Genomic DNA, 19874 nt, shown 5'->3' on the forward strand with positions numbered 1-19874 from the left:
TTTATTTCTAGAAGTTGAAGAAGTCTTTTATTTACTTGACATAACGCATAAAGCTATGCAGAGAAATTGCTTCTGTGTTTAGTTATCGCGAACATCAACAACACCTGTTAGCTTCCTTACTATACTATATCTTTATACAAGCTCCTATCTTTTCACCTTCAAAAGTAGCATTGACTGCACCTGCAGGGGAGTTTGTTTTCCACCGCTCAAGCAAATGGCTGTCCACAGTAGATAGATACATAGTTGTATTAAAGAAAGAAGGCACTTAGTAGTTTGCGCTATGCCTTTGCTTGCTGAAGTCAATACTTGAACATTCAAACTCAATAGTCTCCATGCTCAGGGAGTGGCAACGTTTTCCTTGGAAAGAGGAGCAATCTCCTCTCCTTCAACGCCAGGTTCACTGCCAGCGACCTCTAGGCTCAACAACATCTTCTCCCACAACTTTGATGGTCCCTGCATAAATAAACAATTTTCCATTTCAATTCAATGAAATAGAGAATTAGTTAATTTGAATTCATTCTTCCTTAAGCTCTAAATTTGGTGTAACATAATCCACCAAGTGAAACTGCATGCTCAATGAGATACTGACCTTCCATGAAAGATCTTGTGCCATACAATTCTGGATCATTTCTTTCAGGGCTTGAGTGCCATATGTTGCGAGAGCTCTCTTGACACTTCTTGCCACGTTATCTACATCACTTGGATCCACTGCATCACACTGCAAAAACATCACCGTGGAGATGAATGATCTTCCCATTATATGTAGATGAGAGAAAAATGAACAAGTCATACGTTGCACTTCACACAGACAAACATTTTTTACTACTTACTTCAGTACTGAAGGCTCCCATTTGGAACCCTGTGTATCCTTCCTTGACAGTGTCAACGAGTCCACCAGTAGAGGCAACAATTGGCACCTGTAACACAGAACAGATGTAAAGTTTTATAGTTCCAGTACTATGAGAGCAAGATTAGTATAACCAGTTGCTTTTGTAAATTCATGAAGTCAAAATCAGTAGGTTGCTGAAAAGGAAATGGTCAAGAGCATTTACGGTTCCATATCGCATAGCATGCAGCTGAATGAGACCACACGGTTCAAATCTACTAGGGATCAAAATGTAATCAGCACCAGCAATAATCATATGGGCTAATGGAATATTGAATTTGGCTACTCCTCTAGCCTTGTCAGGATGCTGGATATCTAGCTGCTCAATCTGCTTCTCCATGGCCTTTTTGCCAGTTCCCTGAAATGAAAATACATCCATTATTTACTAACACTCAACTCATTGAAGCAACAGTAACAACCACAGGAAGGAAGCATTTCAAAATTTGACACTAACAAGGACTATGATCTGACAATTTTCTCCAATGAATTTTGGAATAGCTTTTGCCAAAATATCTGAACCTTTCTGCTCTTCTAGCCTACCAATGAAGCCGATCACTGGAACATCCCTGTCACAAGGTAACCCCACTTCTGCTTGAAGAGCTTCCTTCAATAATGGCTTTGCATCCATTACCTGCAATGGCATTTATTATAAGACATGTCTTCTAATAAAACAAACAACTGAGAAATTGGAAGTTATAAAAAGCACTTACAGTTGTTTCATCATATTTGACACTGATGTATTTGTCAGTGGCAGGATTCCATTCTTGAACATCCATGCCATTCACAATGCCAGTGATGCATGTTTTACGAATGATGTTATCAAGTTCAACACCTTTGTCTGCACCAGAAACAAGCTCCTGGGCATAGTATGGGCTTACAGTCAAGACTCTGTCTGATTCTATAATTCCAGCCTTCATCCAATTAATTTTCCTTCCCTTGACAGGCTTGTTATACCTGTCAATCAAAACCTTTTAAGTCCTTGGCTAAAGAAAATAATTCACCAAAATAATATTAAGCAAAGTTCCTAATTATGGCAAAAATATCAAATATTGTTTCATACCCATCTATGAAGTCAAATGAACTCTTGAACCGATCAGGCAAATTGAGAAGTGAGAAATCTGCAAACGAAAATCTTCCCTGATAGGCTATGTTGTGGATGCAAAAGGCAACCTGCAATATTTATCAAGCACACTGTAAGCTTTAAGTTTTAAGCTTCTGCAGGTCTGAATTAGTCAGATCATATTTACTTCAACAAGAGGCCATCATACCTTGGCATTCATGTAGATGCCCCTAGATTGGTACATGCTTTTCAAATAGCATGGAACAAGAGCAGTGTGCCAATCATTGGCAATGAAGACAACATCTTCCCCTGCAGAAAACGGTTATGCACATCAGCCTAAATCATTTCACGACAAAAGGGTTAACTTTCAAGGTTAAGACTGAAGTGGAAAAGTTCATACCATATGGTCCTGAGAAATATTTGTTGCTATTTAAATTCAAAACTCTGGGTGCCTCCAGAGCAGCCTGCAAATGAAAAAATTATACTAATTTAACTTGACTGGCTAAGTGACGACATAAAAGGTGCAACTTTGAGTTTGGTCAACCAGTAGCCCACACCATCAGTAAGATGGAACTACCATGAAATATTGTGTACCGTTTTTCACAATTTACAAACCCAAGTAAAGTTTCAGTTACCATAATCTTGTCTAACAAGCAGCAGTACAGTTTCTAGAGCAGGACTAAGTTTCCTTTAGTTCACACACTAAAACATCTAATACTAGCTACTCTTTGGAAGTTCTACACAAGAACACCAGCCAAAAGTTTATCAGCTTGTTTCTGATTAGACAGCAAAAACCAAAGGTTTAACTGACAGCCTAGGTGTTTAAACTGTATGTGATAAACTATCCAACTTTTTACGCACCCGAGCATTTGTCTTGCTGGTTAGTGCATAATCCCCCTGCCTCAAGAGCAGATTCGAATCTCCCTTCCCCCAATTTTATAAAAAAAAAAAAAACCAACTTTTTACAATTGTTGCAGCTACAGGGGAATTCTGTTTTGTCGTACCAGTATCACCTAACCTTGTACACAAGCCAGCTTCGCAGCTTTCAATTTTATCTATTGAGAGGTTACAATTACATCACCAAATTCTTTGAAAAAATCAGCTTGCCTTATTTTCATGATATGATTACAATTTGAAAGGGACGAATCATATTCAAATCCTTTTACCTGGCAAAACAAGCTAAATCGCAATTGATTGTCCTTGTAGTCTAAACCTGCCCGAGGGCCATAGATTTTGGATCCCGTTTTGCCCCATACCTGAATCATAAGAACAGTGAACATAAGAAAACAGAAGAAGAAAAGAAAAGAAAAGAAAAGGGGAAATAAGAACAGAACTAATTGAATCTTTAATACAGAAACATTAAACAAATAAATGATCATTCCAAACCCTCTCAAGAAACATGGGGTGATCAACAAAGACACGATCAACTCCACGTTTGTAGCAGTGGAAGAACCGAACAGTCTCAATTTTGTCCCCGACTTTTAGCTGCATATTAGGAGCTGATCTTTAAGAATACAATCCAAACATAACTTACTTCAATGGAATTTGAAGTACCAAATAAACAGAATACGATTTCTCTTGAATTTAACAGGATCAGAAACCGTACCTTAACTAATACAGAGGTGTCCCATGCATCCTTGTACTGATCATAGCGAGGAGACACTGTCATAACACGGTGTCCTCTGGCCTGCTCTATGTTAAGCGATAGGGCTTAGTGTCAAATATACTTCACTAGCAAAATTAAGCAGCAAAATATACCGTACTTGTTTTCAGAATTTTTTTTTTAAAAAAAAGGCTCTGATTCATTGCACTGTTACTCATAAAACTCTACTTACAGCCAGTGCTGGAGGAAGTCCACCAACGACATCACCGAGTCCACCAGTTTTGCTCCATGGAGCAACCTCAGCTCCCACACAGACCACGTTCATCCCTGTTCCGCAAATAATTTTCCCGGAAGGCTTGTCATTTGCAGTGGAGTGTCCCACTTTCACAGCTTGCCTGGAAACAGCCTTTGCATGGGTTCTCATCTGCAACCTATCTACCTGGTTCAAAGACCTCAAACCATTGTGAGTCATGGTTTGATTCGTCATGCCGATCTGTGCCAGATTGGCCTTTGTTTCATGGCTGTTGACAAGTGAACTTCTTGAAACAAAGTGTGAGGCTGTCACTGTTGCCATTGCTCGGATACTTTCAATCAGTGAGAAAGCTGAGACCAGAAAGAAGAAGGAGAAGGAGATAAACAACTTAACCCAAGTCCAAAAATCATTTAATTTAAAAAAAGAAGCAAACTTTTTTTATTTTTATGTATATTTGAAAACTAACAACAGCTCGAAAATGTCTCAAATTTGGCGCGTACCACCATCAAAGAAACAGAAACCTACGCAACAGATTCAGCGAATCTCTCAAAATCAGTTAGGAAATCCATGCATAGAAAACTAGGTCGCTCACCAGTTCAAGGCTTACAAATCCCTTCTGACTTGTACGTTGTTGAGTTCAGTTCTGAGTACCTGGGAGTTGGAAGTGGTCACTTAATGTCCATGGAGGATCGGCCAAATTGTACTGATTCCATTGCTGACCGTGCCACAACACGTGGAGTTACGAGAACGGTTAAGTGTCCTTCCACCGCTTAAGCTCCTAAGATCTGCTTCCCAAGTGTAAAGTGGGACCTCTAGCATGAGTAGGACTATGCTGGAAATTAGCGGTCATTCTTCACTCTACACATGTGAGCTTATAAAAGATATTTCTTTTTCTTATTTAATTTGTTCACGTTGAACAGAGGAATGGCTCCAAGTGGGGCAAAACGACACCGGAGAGTGTAATCTTGTGGTTCAGGGTCCACAATCGGTGGTGTCCAACAAATGTCTGTTTCTCCCTCAGAGACCTGAGTGTTGCTTTCCCAGAGATTTCATAATTTAGTACTTGAAATTAATTTTTTAATAAACTAATTAACTGACGGCATAGAAGCCACGGAACGCTGTATTCTGCTGTGCTTGTTTTGCAATGGAGCAGGTTGGCTACTTGCTTTTCCGCTTTTGCTTTTAGTAAGTGGTAGAAGTCCCCAAGTTTTTCAATCACGATGATCACCAGCAAATGCATGTGAGGTGGAAGATATTTTCTTCCCAGGAGAACTCTTGGCCTCTCCCCGTGAGGGGTTGGAAATTACAATGTTCTTAGCTTTTTGGGTTTCCACCTGCCACTCAATTTGTGGACACGATTTGATTAACTTACTTAAAGTTCTGATCAAGTTGCCAAGGTAAATGCCGGCACGATTTTCGCCTTCAAGAATGAATGTCATAACCCATTATGACGCTTAAATTATGACCATGAAATAAATAATGGAATTCAGTGCAAGTGTAAAAAAAATATATTTATCGAGGTAAATTCTTAATCTTAAAACATTATTAATTGAATAAGGAAATTTAAATTTTATTTTTTTTAAAAAATAAATTAATTAATAAATCAAATGTTCAGTTATAATTTTAAAATATTATTGTTGATTTAAATTATGAGATGTTTGCACAAAGACCAAATTTCTGTTCTTGCTAAAAAACAAGATTTTTCAATCGGTAACAAATTTTTGCATCTTTCAATGAGGAAATTACAGCTGCAATGCCAGTCAAGTTCAAGAAAATGATTCATATTACGCCTCTGACTCACATGGTCGTTACAATAATTCACGAGATCAACTTTACTTTTAGAGTCACACATTTCTTTTCTACTTTTCTCCATACATTATTTCTGAACCAACACCTTCTGCCCAGGATTTGTTTGTTCAAGGGAAAAAGGAAAGGCGTGCCTGGATCTCTAGCGTGTCGCAAAGGGGGTGGGGGGGTAAGCTTTTGCTCTCACAAAAATGGAACTCGACGCCACTCGAGGGCCTCGCGCGGGCCACCTATGGAAACAGCATCTTCATGTAAGGCTAAAATGTTACCATTACGTTAAGAAAGCTACAACCAAACTTCCTTCTTATGCTCTCAGAAAAAAAATAATAATAAAGAAGTGGAAACCTAAGCTTGGAAGATTTTAACACGTCAAAGTCATCTAGTTTATCGGACCACAACTTGATATTATGAAAAGAGTGGTGACCTTTGAAATGTGATCATGGCCATTGAAATTGAACCATGTGAGCAAAATTATTGACAAAATGGCCATTCAAATGAGATTGTAGACAATTGCAATATCAGCATTATCACATCGTTAGTTTTAACAACTGGAGAATGTACGTTTTACCTACCAAAAAAATCTAATGGTTTTACATTTCCATCTAAGGCCAATGGGCTTTACCTAACGAATACATTCCTTCCCATCTAACCAAAGATCAACCAGCCTATGGCTTATACTCGCCACGAAGCAAGTGTGCCCTAATGTTTTGTGCCTTTGCATGAAATAAAACGTAACAAAAAGCTTGAAGTTATGTACTAGGGTGTGCCAACCATTCAAACAGGCTGCGCCAAACGAGTATATTCCCCTTGTCATATCGGCATATCCCTCGTGCTTCATGATCTTTCTCTGTTCTTGTCTTACTCTTCGTCTTTCCTTGACAATGACTAACACAAACTAATAAATTAAACATAATTGTCGCTTAAAACTTACATGCCAGTGGCCGAATCAAACAAGATATATAAAGCTGGTGACTTGTCCATAGTTCAAACTCGTAGAAATTAAAGGAAAAAATTCTCTCCATTATTAAAAAAAATAGTGAAATATTCACTACTTTTATCATACATTACACATGTTTTTTTCAAACAATTTTAAGGTCAAAATTTGTTCACATCGTTTTCTCATTTTAAATTAGTTTTTATTTACATTCTTATTCAATTTAAAGCCATTGAAATTTCAACCATAAATCAATTTCAGTATGCATTAACCATCCTGTAATATGCATTAATCATTTTAAAATGAAGTAGTGAATCTTCATTACTTATTACAGTGCGCGGATCTTCCCCTAGATTAAACTGGTTGTTCCTGGCAAAACATTTTTTTGCTTAAAAATGGAAACACAGAAGAATTATAGATCATTTGATTAAGCTTCTTTTTTTTTTTTTTTTTGCTTTATATCTCATCAATTTCAAATTTCTCCCAGAAATTAGAACGGGAAACCTTAAGAATGGGTTTTGATTAATAATTGATAAAATAGTAATTAACTTATTTTTTTGTTGTAACTCTTTTTAAGTTTCTTGTACTTGACAGACGACAGAAACACACACGCGACGCCTTATAACAAGGAAAGCTATGCAAAGGGCACTGCACCCGTGACCTGTAAAGATTCCTTCTCCGTGCGGATTCCTTGAAGATACAATTACGATACTTGGCAAATTGTTATTATAAAATTCAAAATTTCCTCTAAAAGAAGTTAACCGAGGCAGAAAGTTAAAGCGCTCAGAAATTAGAGTTTTTCTAATTTCACCATCAAAATCAATCGACAGACATAGCAAGGGTACGAAAAATAACTGGGAATTATAAAACAAAACCCAAAAAAGAAAAGGCACTCTATAATCTCACATCATATAACAATTAACAACCAATTTTTGGGTTAAAAATGAAACGGGTATAGTTTAGCGCGACCTTTTAAAGACCAAAAACGACGAAGAAAACCACGACAAAAGGACGGCATTTTGTGTTTCTATTTCTCTATCTGTGAGCTGTGACCAACGTCTCTATGAACCTCAATCCATCAAATCGTGGCGCGAATTTCTCCTTTTCTGACGCCGTACAGTTCCTCGACGTGCCCTTTTTTAACGTGGAGTTATAGCCCTGATCAATCAATGTACAATGTCAAGAACTAGAGATTGAAAAGGAAACCTTTTCAACCCATAGATTTCAAAATTAAAATCCATTATTTTGGAAAAAGCGGTGAACTTAACAAATTAAAGGCACAATTAATCGTATTGGCAGAAATTAAGAGTTAAGATTAATAAAAAGGAAGGGTAAATAACGAATTAGCAACTTAAGCAGCGAATAAAATGGGGAAATTGGAAAGAAAAGGCAAATCTAGATCCAAAAGCAGGCCACTTAAATAATTATTTTAAGCAGTCAAAATTTTTCATTGAAATATAGCGTGAAAATTAAAAAGAAAAAGCAGTAACTAGACATTGGAAACAGGAATCAGTTAAAAATTACGAAACCAAACATTCACTTAAAATTTGAAATGAGAGGCACCATATAAGCCTTTAAATTTTGAATGCAAAAAAATTTCAACAAAAAAAAAGTACCTGGTCGGAGGAGGTCGGAGAAAAACAAACATCATTGAGTCCAGAGGAGGAGGAAGATGTGAGAGCCACCGTGGAAGCAGCGAGCACAGTCGCAACAAAAGGCCCAGATCCCTTCATTTTCCGAATCCTATCTATTTGTGCGCTTGAAACTCAGATTGAAACTGTTTTCTTTCGAAGCTCGAACCACAAATGGGCGAAACCCGACGAACTTCGCCGGATCCCGACCACCAGCTTTCCTTTTCCTTTTCTCTCGCTTTCGGCAAACTCATTTTATCCTTCCCTCCTGGCTGGAGCTTTTATGTTCTCTGAATTTGCCACAGCTTCCCCGTTTCCTCAATTAACGGAATTTAATTTAACATTTGGGTCCGGTTTTCAAATTAAAAAAATGTGTGTGTAGCTTCTCTGCCACGTCGAGTCCACGCCATCCCCAACTCTCCTTAACCAATAGAAAACTGCCGCGTGCACTTAGGCTGGCCAGCTTGGCATGACGAAAGTGACGGCGGTGGACCCGAACCGTTGAATGATAAGGGATGGTGGCCCCCAACAAAATTGCGGGTTTTCTCAGAATTTCCTTTACTTGATCAATTTAATTATCTAGAAAATGGAAAGATGCGTTAATTGTAGAGAAAGGCACTGGAATCTAGAGCGTAGAGAGGGGCCAGAGAGGCTCGTGTTTTTGAAAAATGGGTGGTGTGGTGTTTGCTTAAGCTCGATGGCGTTCGACTCGGTCTGGCCATGGGCTTTGAAGTTTGAATCTTAGGAAAATAACGCCCTTTTTGAAAGTTTTGAAAGGCGAGCTTATGACCAAGTCACAAGTCACTACGATCAGGCGGAAAATTTTCAATCGATCATTTATGATTTGCAAAAGAAAGCAGCTCGCCAATTCCCATTGTCACGGACGTCGCGGCGTGCGTTGATTCTGCCTGGAATAAGGACCGATGACATGCGATACGTATTGACATTTAGATATATTCTTTGGCCATATGTCTTGTAGGAATTGGGATGGCACTTTCTTAATTAACTCCGCTGAGGCTTCAAGCTTAATATAATTATTTGGTTGGACTAATTTGGTTGCCTTATGTAAGGTGTAATTTTCTTATTTCGTACTTTGTTTTAGTTTCTTTTCATTATGAACCAACGGACAACAAACGCTTTTGAGAATGAAGAATAGTCAATAGTTTACATTATTTTATCATCAACATGACAGATGCTTCGCCATTGCCACGCAACTTTCAAGAACAATGGTGGTTGCCCCAGCTTACTTAGGGCATAGGTAGTTAGGTAATTTTAAAAAAGGCACCTTTTTTGGTTTTGTAAGCTTGAGGTCCATATTTATTATGCTAAATATTTGAATTAGAATCTATATTTTTGCAATTCTTTAAAAAAACATGTTAATTTTACAACGTTAATTAATTAAATAATGAATATGCAACACTTTATGGTCAATTAAAACATTTGGATACTTATTATTTCATGTGGGATTGTTCTAACGAGGCCTTGAGCGCATATATATATAGAATAACACCACAGTTCCGAAATACAGTACTCTGATCATTTAGGAAAGGAAACAACCCCAAAAAAAGGAATCCAAAAAAAAGTAACGTATGGGTTCTAATTGGATTAAGATGAGATTACATGACAAAGATAAACATATCCCAAACTTGTGCTGATTTGTTTTTTTTTTTTTTTTTTTGCACTGGTAGTGGTAGTGCTGCGGTCAAAAAGGAAAATGGCTGCGCTTTAAAGAAATTAAGATTGTGGGAGAATTTGACGGTGTGGAACCAACGAATATAGGCCTTGTCTTGCATTTCTCCTTCTGTTGATTGGATGTTGATGCCACACTCTTTTTATAGTCATGAAGTTATGCACCAGCTAATATAAACAAAAGTTGTGCGCTTTATCTTTGAAAGAAACTTCAAACCTTTTGTTTTTACAAGGACAGATCATTCCCTCCATCTTCAAAATGCTTTCTTTTAGGATCTTAAAAACAAACATGTCTTTGTATGAGTTTTTGTGTAATTAATCACACCTGAGTAGATGTAAAGTGCAGGGGTTGTATGGTTTATCACAGTTCTTTTTGTATGAAGGCAGGGGAGTGGCATATGGTTTTGAAGAGGATGAGTGCTTGGAAGGGTATTGGGGGGTAGGCTTGGGTGTAATGTGGGTGTATATCAACCAATATCCCTCTGTTTTTGCTCCTATTTTGCTCATGTTGTTGATGGAGGAGAAAAATTCTTCCCTTCCATGTTCATGGAAGCACGATGATAATTTCCAAAAAAAGAAAAATGTTTTTTTCCTTTCCCATCTCCAATTGAAAAATATTATAAATTATCACTAAAATAAAGGTAATAACCAAATATGAAACCTTTTAATAAAAATTTGAAAGCATTTTAGAATTTTTTTTGAAATTAAATAAGCCGATAAGATTATGTTTACCATAAGGTGATCTCTTTAAATTTTAAGATGATATATTTACCATGATTAGATTATTGTGTTTGGTAATAATTTAAAATTTTATGTGACAGTGATTTTAAATTATCAAAAAACAATTGTTGTAATGGCTTGTGTGAAAAAACTTTTCTCTTCAAATGTTTTTTTGATATAGTGGAAAATCAATTAGCAAATAATGAGATGTAACTAGCCCAGCTTATCCCTAACTTATTTGCAAAAACATAATGTAAAACACCAGAAAGAGGAGAATTAAATATATGTCGACCTATAAGTAATTCTTCATTATAAGTAACTATTTAATCGACACACTATAAATTACTATTTTTAAATTAATTCAATCAATAAAGCAAACCTACATGACATTGGCCTTTATAAGAATTTAATGTTTTAGAGAATTATTATCCTCATACTCATCAAAATGGGTTCATATCTTATATGCTCTTATAAATTGATGGATTTTTATTTTATAAATTGTTTATTTAATTAAAAATTGAAATTGCTGTTTACTTTATGAATAATGTTATTATTCATAACAAAAATTATTTTGCATATTTTCTATTAGGTGATTTTTTTCCATGTATTACCCAACACAAAGATTTAAGATCACTAATAATTTATAATGTTATACCAAATATGGATTATTAGGTCAACATATGGAAAGAGCTAGCTAATTTTTATTGAGAGAGTCAAAGGTTAAGAAGAATAAAAGTTAAAAATTGTTAAAACTAATATATTGAACTTAACCATTAATAATTAAAAGATTTATAATAGATAATAATTTTATATAACATGTAAATAAAAAAAATAAAAAAAATTATAATAATGCTCTAAGAAAATTTTGTTCAACGATAGCAATATCTTTTTTAATATAAACAACTAAAGTATTTGTAAAAAACTTATCATCCATTTTGTTTCGAAATCTTATATTTTTTAATATAAATGGTTAAAAAATTAATGTAGTCAACATTTAATATTTTTATTTTATTATATTTAAGTTTATAATACTAAATATTAAAATACAATGCATAAAATATAAATAGTAAAATATGATACACAGAATTAATAATTTCTTCTTATACTCAAGATAATTTTGTTTCAACTAAATATAAAATGTAAAGCACATTAAAAACATATACTCAAGATAATTTTTGTATATAATTAGGATTAATAAAAAATAATATATTAGTAAAATTTTAAACAACAATCAATAATGCAATACTAGAACTTATATTTAAGAATTACATATATAATAATTTTTTAATTTTTAAAAATTAAAATTATTAAAAATAAAATTCACATAACAAAAAAAAATAACAAGTAAGAGATATAACTTATATAATATAAAAAAATATGATTGATGATTCGTAAAAATTTAAAAAAAATCTATAAAAACTTAAAATATATGAATAAATAAAATATAATTAAAAAATAACTAATAATATAAATAAAAATTTTATCTCTTTATAATTTCACAATACAATAACAAAAAAAAAAAGAAAAAAGATGGATAGAGAAACTTAAAAAATAAAAAAAGTTAAGAATTTGAGTAAAATTAAGCAGAGTTTGTAAAATTATTTTATTATTTTTAATTATATTAATTATTTAATAAAATATTTTAAAATTTATTAAAAAATATATAGTATATGAAAATTTTTAAAATTTTTCAAAAAATCCATTACAAAGGACGCTCCGCCCTGGGTCACCATGATGATCTTAAAAATGATAGCAGATGCCACATGATATTAGTTATTATATTTGTTGGTAAGTTGCTTTTACTGTTATTTTATGTCTATATAGAAAGGTACAATTAGATTATTACATCAAAATAGAAAATACATAAATAAGATTAAATTAAATGTTATTTAAATTATAAAAGTATGAAGGGGGGCTTCATTTTCATATTGTCCCAATATATCCGTATTACACCGTATTTAAATTTTGAACCTTCTGGAGACAAAGTAAAAAGGAGCTTAAACTTGAAATTTCTTAGTCTCATGTCTGGGTCAACTTTCTTCTTCAACACGTTCACTTGATTAATACTATTTTCTTATCTTGCAAGGAAAATGGAAGAAGAGAGCTACGCCGATATGCACGTAGACCTTGGTCCAGAAAAAAGGGTTTGTCAACAAGGGATATCATTAGGAAACTAACAGAAAAGTTCCATTATATTACTAAAGAAAAACAGGAACATGTTGCCCTATGAAATAACTTATAATTGACAACTTTGTTTACAGTATTATATAATAAAATTATAATATTTTATAATCAGACTCAAATGGAGATTGGGTAGTAAAATTTTTTATCTTTAATAAACTTGGATTAGATTAATGATTTTTTGAAAGACAAGATTAATAGTTTAAAACTATTTATTATTGGAGCTTGATCATAAATAATAATTTTTAATATTAAAAATATTAATTTCATATTTTAATTTTTTATTTGTAAAGTACTTATAATTAATTTCAGACTTATTAATTCATTAATTGTTTTGATTATGATTTTAAAAATTAATTTATATTATTTAAAATTTCAATTGAATTTGAATAAAATAAAATATATGTGTTATTAAATTTTGAAAAGTTTGGATTCAAAAATTTCAAATTTAACAAATACTTGACCGGTTAAACGCTATTGTTCCATATGCGTAAGTGACCCAAGCCAGCAATAAACAGTGATGAAATATATATATATATATATATATATATATATATATATATATATATATATTAAAAAGAGTTCGAGCAGAAAAGGGTAACTTCACATGATCGAGTAATGCGTTATCTACGAGGTGTGAAATCAGAAATGAAAGTCATTCAAACATTCAAACATCGGAAATATTGTAAATCGCAATGGTGGGTTCCATATGAGCTACGTCATTCACTTATCCAAAATCCCTTACAGGACAAAATTTTTCCATCAAAGTTTGCAGTATGGCTCACTTTTTAAGGGGGCGATTTAAGATGGAGCGTGATGGCCCCCCTTCCCGGCCATCCGCATATCTATTGAAAATATTAAGGAAGACTGAGTGCCCCAGTGCGGCAATTGTGGAGAGTGAAAAAAATGTCTTGCTACTTGGTATCGGCCTGTATTCTGTGCAAAGCTGAAACATCTACTTCAATCCCAACTTGTAACCAGAAAAACTTTGGGTCTTGTGTTCATAAATACATTTCTTGTGAACAACTTCATTGCGCATATAAATGACAACAGCTTCTGACCTCTAACATGTTTACATGTGTGGATAATAGTACCATATGTTTCCAAACCCATCAAAAGAGTTTGAAACACCTCCTCATCCTCACTTCCGGGTCAAAAACATATGTTAAGAGTATCCGATTTGATTGTCCAACTATTCATAAATTTGTTGCTATTAGAATTTATGAAGAATTACCTTAAAAAATTACATAAGAGGAAAAGAAAAGGTTGAGCCAATTGAGACTGTTTGAAAGCTATTTGAAATTGGAGGAGGTAGAAGAAGGTTGCCAAGTGCCAGGTTCAGTTAACCTTCCCATTCCCTTGTAATATTAACGCAAACTGGATCCTGCCGAGTCGCAAGCAATCACGAATGGGTCAACGACCCAACCTATGAAACTCCTAGATATTTAGCGCGTCAGCTGCGGTCCTCTCCATCCAGACCATCCATTCACAATGGCGGGGACCTTCTAAAATAATGCTACTACTATTATATTAGCATTATGAATGGAGGGCGTCGAATTGTCTAGTCAAAATAGACAAAGTCGCGCACCTGCCTTGCGAAAGTAAACCAACGTTGACCGCTAATGGACGGCTCGGATTTGATTAGAGCTTGAGTTTTTATCTTTTAAACAGACGGAACTTGGTTAGGCCAGGTTAGGCCCCTCCAAGTCGATAGAGATCCCAGGTCCCACCAGGAGCAGACTAACACGAATTTGAAGACAGGAGCATCCAGGCTTTTTCGCATGTTACGCGGAATCCTAAAGTCCTAATCCGACAAGAAGAGAAGAAATAAAGAAAGAAATAACTTGGAAGCCAAGGCCAGCTTTCCTTTCCCTTCAACTTATCGAAGACCTGATTCCCCTATATATATAGCCTCCCTCGAGCCTTGGTTTCTCATCAATCAAAACAGCATCTTCGCAAAACAGAACTCTTCCAGGTGGTCAGCAATCCAACTAAAAGAAGAACAAGCAAGCAAGCAACCAAGCAATCAACATGAACTCAATCTTCAGTTCCTTTGATGCTTTTTGTGCCGAGTTCTTGGGACAGGCAGTCAGGCCCTCCTTTGCCTCCACAACCAATAAACATGGTAACAGCTTCCTTGGTAGCAGAGGGGTAACCAATAAGGTGACTGAAAACATGAAGAAAAAGCAAGAGGGAAACGTTGAGAAGAAGCAACAGGTCACGGCTCCCCGGTTTGCACCAGAGCTGGACGGGCTGAACTGCTTTGAGACCCTTGTTTCCTACTAGTGGCGAAGATCGTTATTCAGGGGTTTCTGTTGCGTTCGGATTGAAGTAATACAATTTTGCTTTTAAAACAGAGGGGCTTTAATTTTTCAAGAAGAAACTAATTCATACTGTATATGTACAAATTTGGAACTTTAGTTAATTAATTGATATTCTTTATTTATATTCATGTTTTAAATCCGGTCTGGCTTCATGGATCATAGATCAACTTCCGAGCAAATTTTTACTATTTTCCTTCAATTTGTGATCATTCCTCGCCTTTGAGGAAGAAATAGACTTATTCCTTTGCGCTTTTTGGGTCGAATAGTGCTAAACCGATCTTTACTGTCATACCACCATTGAAAAAAAGGTTAAAAAAAAAGAGGAAAAATCGAAGTATACCTTAAATCTGTTTTATAATGCACATATTATTTTTCCCAATTCAACATGGAGGAAGGCAATTAGCGACCCACCAGGAACAAAGATCGAGGATCTCTATACGTTTTGAGATTTCATCTGATCGCACTTGTTGAGGATGTGTCGTAGATAAACTTGTACCAGAACCTTCTTTATGTCTTGGCGGTCAAAAGCAAGCAGAAAAAGAAGGGGTAAAATAGAACGTCTCGGAAATCAGTTTGATGATTGGCTACCCGAAAAGTATGCAAAATTGCGTATCAGCATTGCGCATGAGTAAGAAGCCTCTGAGGGGTCCTACCATGATCACAACCTTGAAGAAATACACGGTTGGAACAAGTTTGCCAATAAAGTTGAGTTGAGGGCTACCAAGAAAACAGATTGAATTGACAAACATGATTTAGGATTGCTATGCAACTTGCAGATGCTATCATACCAGGTCGCTTGATCAGTTTCCCAATGCTCACGTTTTGCATCAAGTTGTCTGTCTTATCATGTTACTGTTAAGTTTTTCTTTGTCCTTTTAAATGACCTATGACAATTTTTCCCTCTTAAGTACAGGCAAGGGAGCTGCTAGGCTAGTCCCAGTGACTCATAGCATTGAGTTTTAAGTTTCGGTAGTAGTATAGAATTATAAATAGCTTTGTCTTAATAGTCATGAAACATAACAAATATCGGCGGGAAGAATGAATGGTATCCTAAGAATGGCTTGTCATCACCAACTTCCTTTGACAAATCGGCCAACTGCTTAAATAAGTGATCCACCTTGCATTCCATGCTTTCCAGAACACTCAAGGGAGAAAAAGTACTAAGACGAGGGCTATAATCAAGGAAGGAAACATATCAAGATAGATAAAGGCTATAATTAAGCGAGAGAAAGAATTAAGATAGATGAGCAACTGAACAAGAAAGGAAACTCGCTCTCTGTTTATTTTGCAGCATGAGATCCTTTGTTGACATGGCCATTTAAAAAAATCCAACTATCTGATCTTTTCTATTTCACCGGATCTGAAGTTGCTTCATTGCCCCAACAGAAAAAACCTAATACAACCTTTCAATCCTTTAAAAGCAGGCAAGTGCAAAGGGCGACATCTGACTTCATTCCAGCGGTAATTTGCTTCGCTGGCATCCTTGAATGATGACAAATGCATTCTGAATTACAACCTCCTCCCAATTTTTGCAAATCTTCGGGCTACTCCAAATATAACAGCTTTGGTCAAGAGCCCTCGATCAAGACTACAAGCAAGGGCAATAGCCCCACCAACAACTAGAAGTTTGGGAATGTTCCTCCCCAATGGTTTCTCAGATTTATTATGTGTTTCAAGCTCTGTTGAATCGCTACTGTTGCTTTCTAAGGATCTCAGGTAGTCTGCACTTACTTTAGCGTTTATCTGAGCCATGAAAGCACAATGTGATAGGGGCGCCCCAGATGCTCTCTCCTTCTGATATGCACGCAAGCCAGGGTCAATCTTCTTAACAGCTCCCCACATACCTTGCCTGACTCCGAGCTTTGCAATTTCCCACGGTATACCCATATCTTCATGATGAAAAAGTAACACCTCACATGCAGTCAGCTGACCATCCCCTTTCCTCGATTCAACTGTTTTGACAAATAACACATACAAATTATTGACTGGAATTTATATTACAGTATGTGTTTGAATTAATGAAACATAAATGGTCCATGACAAATTGGCATTCCTAGGAAATCCATCTACAGGAAGAGTTAGATATTCTCCGTTTCTTTACTTTGATACAAAACCAAAACCAATTTTCTCTTTTCCTGGGAAAGAGCAAGTTTCAAAGTGCCTAACAGCACAGGAAAAAATGAAAAATAATTTAAACCTAAAACACATGATGTGAAGTCTAATACCTGCACGGATACACCAACTTGAATAGTACAAATCAACACGCCTGGGTTTGTTTTTTCTTGGCACAGAGGCATATGGTACTCCCTGAAATGTGTAAAAAGATGCTAAGAAGTAAACTTCTGCACTTCAAAAACTATATAAAACAGAGTTGGCCAACAATGCTTAAAAGAATATGGACTCAGCCAAGCAATAAACAGATTAATACAACTCGAAGATTAGGCAATCATCTCGCATAATTTCTTTCCCTAGTGAGGTTAGAACTATTTTCCCTTTCTGTTGTGCAACATAATATTCTTATAAACCTACAAGGTATAGATAGATATCCAAACTAATTATATGATTAAAATATCAGTTGCAACCATGTTGTTTCTCACTATAAATGCAGAAAGGAAACAGAATAATATAGGAGGCTTATCTCCTAGCCCAGAAAGCCATAATAGAGATGGCTTGTTAACTTTTGGACTTGTAATCAGAGCTGAAAACCAGAGAATGGAATAGGATGATTACCTTAGTAACACAGTAATACAACCGCCCAGACTCCCAAATCCGACGACCTATCACATATTCTCTGTCGCTACAGAAGAAGGGAAACTGCAAAACAAAGTACACTTTAGAAAATAATGTAACACAAAAATGAAAACCACCAAAAGAAACTAGTAAAAAAGGTTTTGCAAACCTTGCGAACCCAGTGGACCACCATGGTCCCTGTGGTGGGGCACTCCTCCATAGTTGCAGAACTAACAAGCATGTCATCCCACTTTGCTCGAAATTCATCATCCCAAAAGAAATCCCTCACCATCTCAGGAGTGGCGTCATCAAAAACAGTCCGGCTACGATATTGTGGAGGGCCAGTCTTATGAACAATAAAAACATAATTCAATCAATCAAATGTATTACAAAAAAGATGCAAATAAACAAATTTACATAGCGAACAGAACCAGCAAGCACAGTCATTTGCAAATTTGTTTTTAGTTTACTAGTTCTAATATATTATATTATATATTCAAGAGGAGAAATATACCTGAGGATCTCTTCGCCAAGCCTGGTAGCCCATAGTTGGTGTAGAGCGATCCATCATCTGAATCCAAGCAGGACCTCCATCTTTATCTTCAACTAATTTACACAAATGCTCTAAATCCTCATCTGTCACAAAACCCGTTTTTTCCTTCCCAATCTGTGATGAACTGCCCAATTACACAAATATTAGCTGTTAGGAAAATCAAATACAATCCCAATTCCCATTACACTTCCATCTCATATACCATTTACAACTACAAATAACATAGTCCCCAAACTAACTTTTAAAAGCTATTAAGTGTAAGGAAATTTTCAGCTCATAACATCATTCCCTACAATCCCAATTGCTATCCAATAGAAATGCTATTTTTTGTTAAAAAAAAGGACAAATAGAAAGCAATTGATATAGTTGCAAACCTGCAATCGGAATCAATGGTAGGTGGCAAAGAAAAAGGATCCTTTTGAGCCCCATCATCTGCAATCCAAGGGATGCAACTAGGCAACTGAAACTTGATCAAATTCAAGCTTGAAATGGAACCAAAACCTGAAGAAGAAGACTCTGAAGCAGCAGGAGTTGAATCCTTAGAACCAGAACAATCCATCAACATTTCTCTGCCTAAACTTGCCCACTTTGGCTTCCAAGCCCACCCAACCAAAACCCCAACTATTACAGCAACCCATAAAGGAGCTATAAACATCATTAACTCGCTCAACACATCCCCAATTGTGGGTTTCCTCAAAATCTCCAGAAAAACTGAAACCACACCCATCTCAGAGAAAAAGAAAGAAAGAAACCCTCGATGGAAATCGAAAGAGTGAGCGTTAAGCGCAGGATTACTCGAGGGTTTGTTTGAAGATAGAGAAAAAAAAGAAACCACTAAAACCAGACCAAAGAAACCACAAAATTTAAGCTGAAAGGGGTTTATTTTTTTTGTTTAAAAAGAGGAGGGGAATAATACGAGAAGAAAGATATAATTGGAGCGAAGAGATAAAGATATGGGAATTGCTGAGGAGAAACAAGACAACAAGTGATGAAGCGCTTACGGATAAGGAATTGATGATAAGCGGTCGAGAGCCGTGTTCCCTGGATTACCGTAGGCCCATAAACGAACAGAGACTACCATTACTAAATTTTTATTTTTCCATACAAATTTTTACGTTCTTACCACTATTGTTGTTCTCAGTATATTATAAGGTTCCCATTTACTTTTCTACTCTTACTTGCTCTGACCTTGGGGTTTCCAACATTTGGCCAAAGACAAAGGGCAGAGACTTGGCAAATGTTGGGCACTAAATGGGCAAAAATGGATAAACGTTTGAAGGGTTCCTAGGTAAAAAATGCTTTGCTAGTTGGTTGGGTTGGACGGCTGCCTAGCGCTCTGTTGATGAGGAGGCATATGCTTTCTTCCCTTTAATTATTGGCTTAAATACTGAGGCATCTCATACCTTGTCTTGATGTGGCAATCAGAGTTTGCGGTCGCCGCGTTTCCTCCTTTTTCACATTGCCTGGCCTTGCCCTTTTCTCTCTCTCCGCTCCCATACTCGTT

General features: G+C 35.8%; 4 protein-coding genes across 5 annotated transcripts; 1 reads left to right on the top strand and 3 right to left on the bottom strand.

The window, feature by feature from the left end:
* GBSS1 (UDP-Glycosyltransferase superfamily protein) lies at positions 1-4923 on the bottom strand. Of its 2 annotated transcripts, none has more exons than XM_021420728.2 (14): positions 4303-4923; positions 3782-4152; positions 3553-3633; positions 3333-3431; positions 3113-3202; positions 2347-2410; positions 2155-2255; positions 1947-2056; positions 1597-1840; positions 1341-1517; positions 1053-1244; positions 831-917; positions 590-718; positions 1-453 (listed from the first exon to the last, which is right to left on the bottom strand). In XM_021420728.2, the coding sequence occupies exons 2-14, from the start codon at positions 4121-4123 to the stop codon at positions 337-339; spliced, it is 1833 nt and encodes a 610-aa protein (XP_021276403.1). In that variant the 5' UTR covers positions 4124-4152; positions 4303-4923; the 3' UTR covers positions 1-336. The 2 variants fall into 2 exon arrangements, with proteins under 2 accessions (XP_021276403.1, XP_021276394.1); XM_021420719.2 differs by having other exon boundaries at positions 4395-4922.
* Positions 4924-7403: 2480 nt separating this feature from the next.
* Positions 7404-8497, bottom strand: LOC110416479 (uncharacterized). The gene is made up of 2 exons (XM_021428484.2): positions 8159-8497; positions 7404-7700 (listed from the first exon to the last, which is right to left on the bottom strand). Exons 1-2 carry the CDS (start codon positions 8273-8275, stop codon positions 7578-7580), a joined length of 240 nt encoding a protein of 79 aa, XP_021284159.1. The 5' UTR covers positions 8276-8497; the 3' UTR covers positions 7404-7577.
* A 6183-nt stretch (positions 8498-14680) lies between these two features.
* LOC149527722 (Avr9/Cf-9 rapidly elicited protein) lies at positions 14681-15209 on the top strand. Its single transcript, XM_089782793.1, has one exon. The coding sequence runs from the start codon at positions 14795-14797 to the stop codon at positions 15047-15049; it is 255 nt and encodes an 84-aa protein (XP_089638919.1). The 5' UTR covers positions 14681-14794; the 3' UTR covers positions 15050-15209.
* Positions 15210-16339: 1130 nt separating this feature from the next.
* CP5 (Polyketide cyclase/dehydrase and lipid transport superfamily protein) lies at positions 16340-19714 on the bottom strand. The gene is made up of 6 exons (XM_021420308.2): positions 18745-19714; positions 18332-18494; positions 17987-18163; positions 17818-17901; positions 17313-17394; positions 16340-17039 (listed from the first exon to the last, which is right to left on the bottom strand). Exons 1-6 carry the CDS (start codon positions 19095-19097, stop codon positions 16597-16599), a joined length of 1302 nt encoding a protein of 433 aa, XP_021275983.1. The 5' UTR covers positions 19098-19714; the 3' UTR covers positions 16340-16596.
* Between the last annotated feature and the right edge of the window lie 160 nt (positions 19715-19874).

This window comes from Theobroma umbraticum, unplaced genomic scaffold, assembly GCF_002168275.2.
Source record: "Theobroma umbraticum cultivar Fairchild unplaced genomic scaffold, ASM216827v3 scaffold_30.0, whole genome shotgun sequence".
Taxonomy (NCBI): Eukaryota; Viridiplantae; Streptophyta; class Magnoliopsida; order Malvales; family Malvaceae; genus Theobroma; species Theobroma umbraticum.

Excerpts from the sequence above, each read along its gene's own strand:
- GBSS1 (XM_021420728.2), bottom strand. The coding sequence starts at position 4,123 with ATGGCAACAGTGACAGCCTCACACTTTGTTTCAAGAAGTTCACTTGTC. Across the intron at positions 3,203-3,332 it reads ACCCCATGTTTCTTGAGAGG|GTATGGGGCAAAACGGGATC; the intron begins GTTTGGAATGAT and ends CTTATGATTCAG. Across the intron at positions 1,841-1,946 it reads TCATTTGACTTCATAGATGG|GTATAACAAGCCTGTCAAGG; the intron begins GTATGAAACAAT and ends TTTGATTGACAG.
- LOC110416479 (XM_021428484.2), bottom strand. The coding sequence starts at position 8,275 with ATGAAGGGATCTGGGCCTTTTGTTGCGACTGTGCTCGCTGCTTCCACG. Across the intron at positions 7,701-8,158 it reads CTCCGACCTCCTCCGACCAG|GGCTATAACTCCACGTTAAA; the intron begins GTACTTTTTTTT and ends TTGATTGATCAG.
- LOC149527722 (XM_089782793.1), top strand. The coding sequence starts at position 14,795 with ATGAACTCAATCTTCAGTTCCTTTGATGCTTTTTGTGCCGAGTTCTTG.
- CP5 (XM_021420308.2), bottom strand. The coding sequence starts at position 19,097 with ATGGGTGTGGTTTCAGTTTTTCTGGAGATTTTGAGGAAACCCACAATT. Across the intron at positions 18,495-18,744 it reads ACCATTGATTCCGATTGCAG|TTCATCACAGATTGGGAAGG; the intron begins GTTTGCAACTAT and ends GTAATTGGGCAG. Across the intron at positions 17,902-17,986 it reads TGGTCCACTGGGTTCGCAAG|TTTCCCTTCTTCTGTAGCGA; the intron begins GTTTGCAAAACC and ends TTTGTTTTGCAG.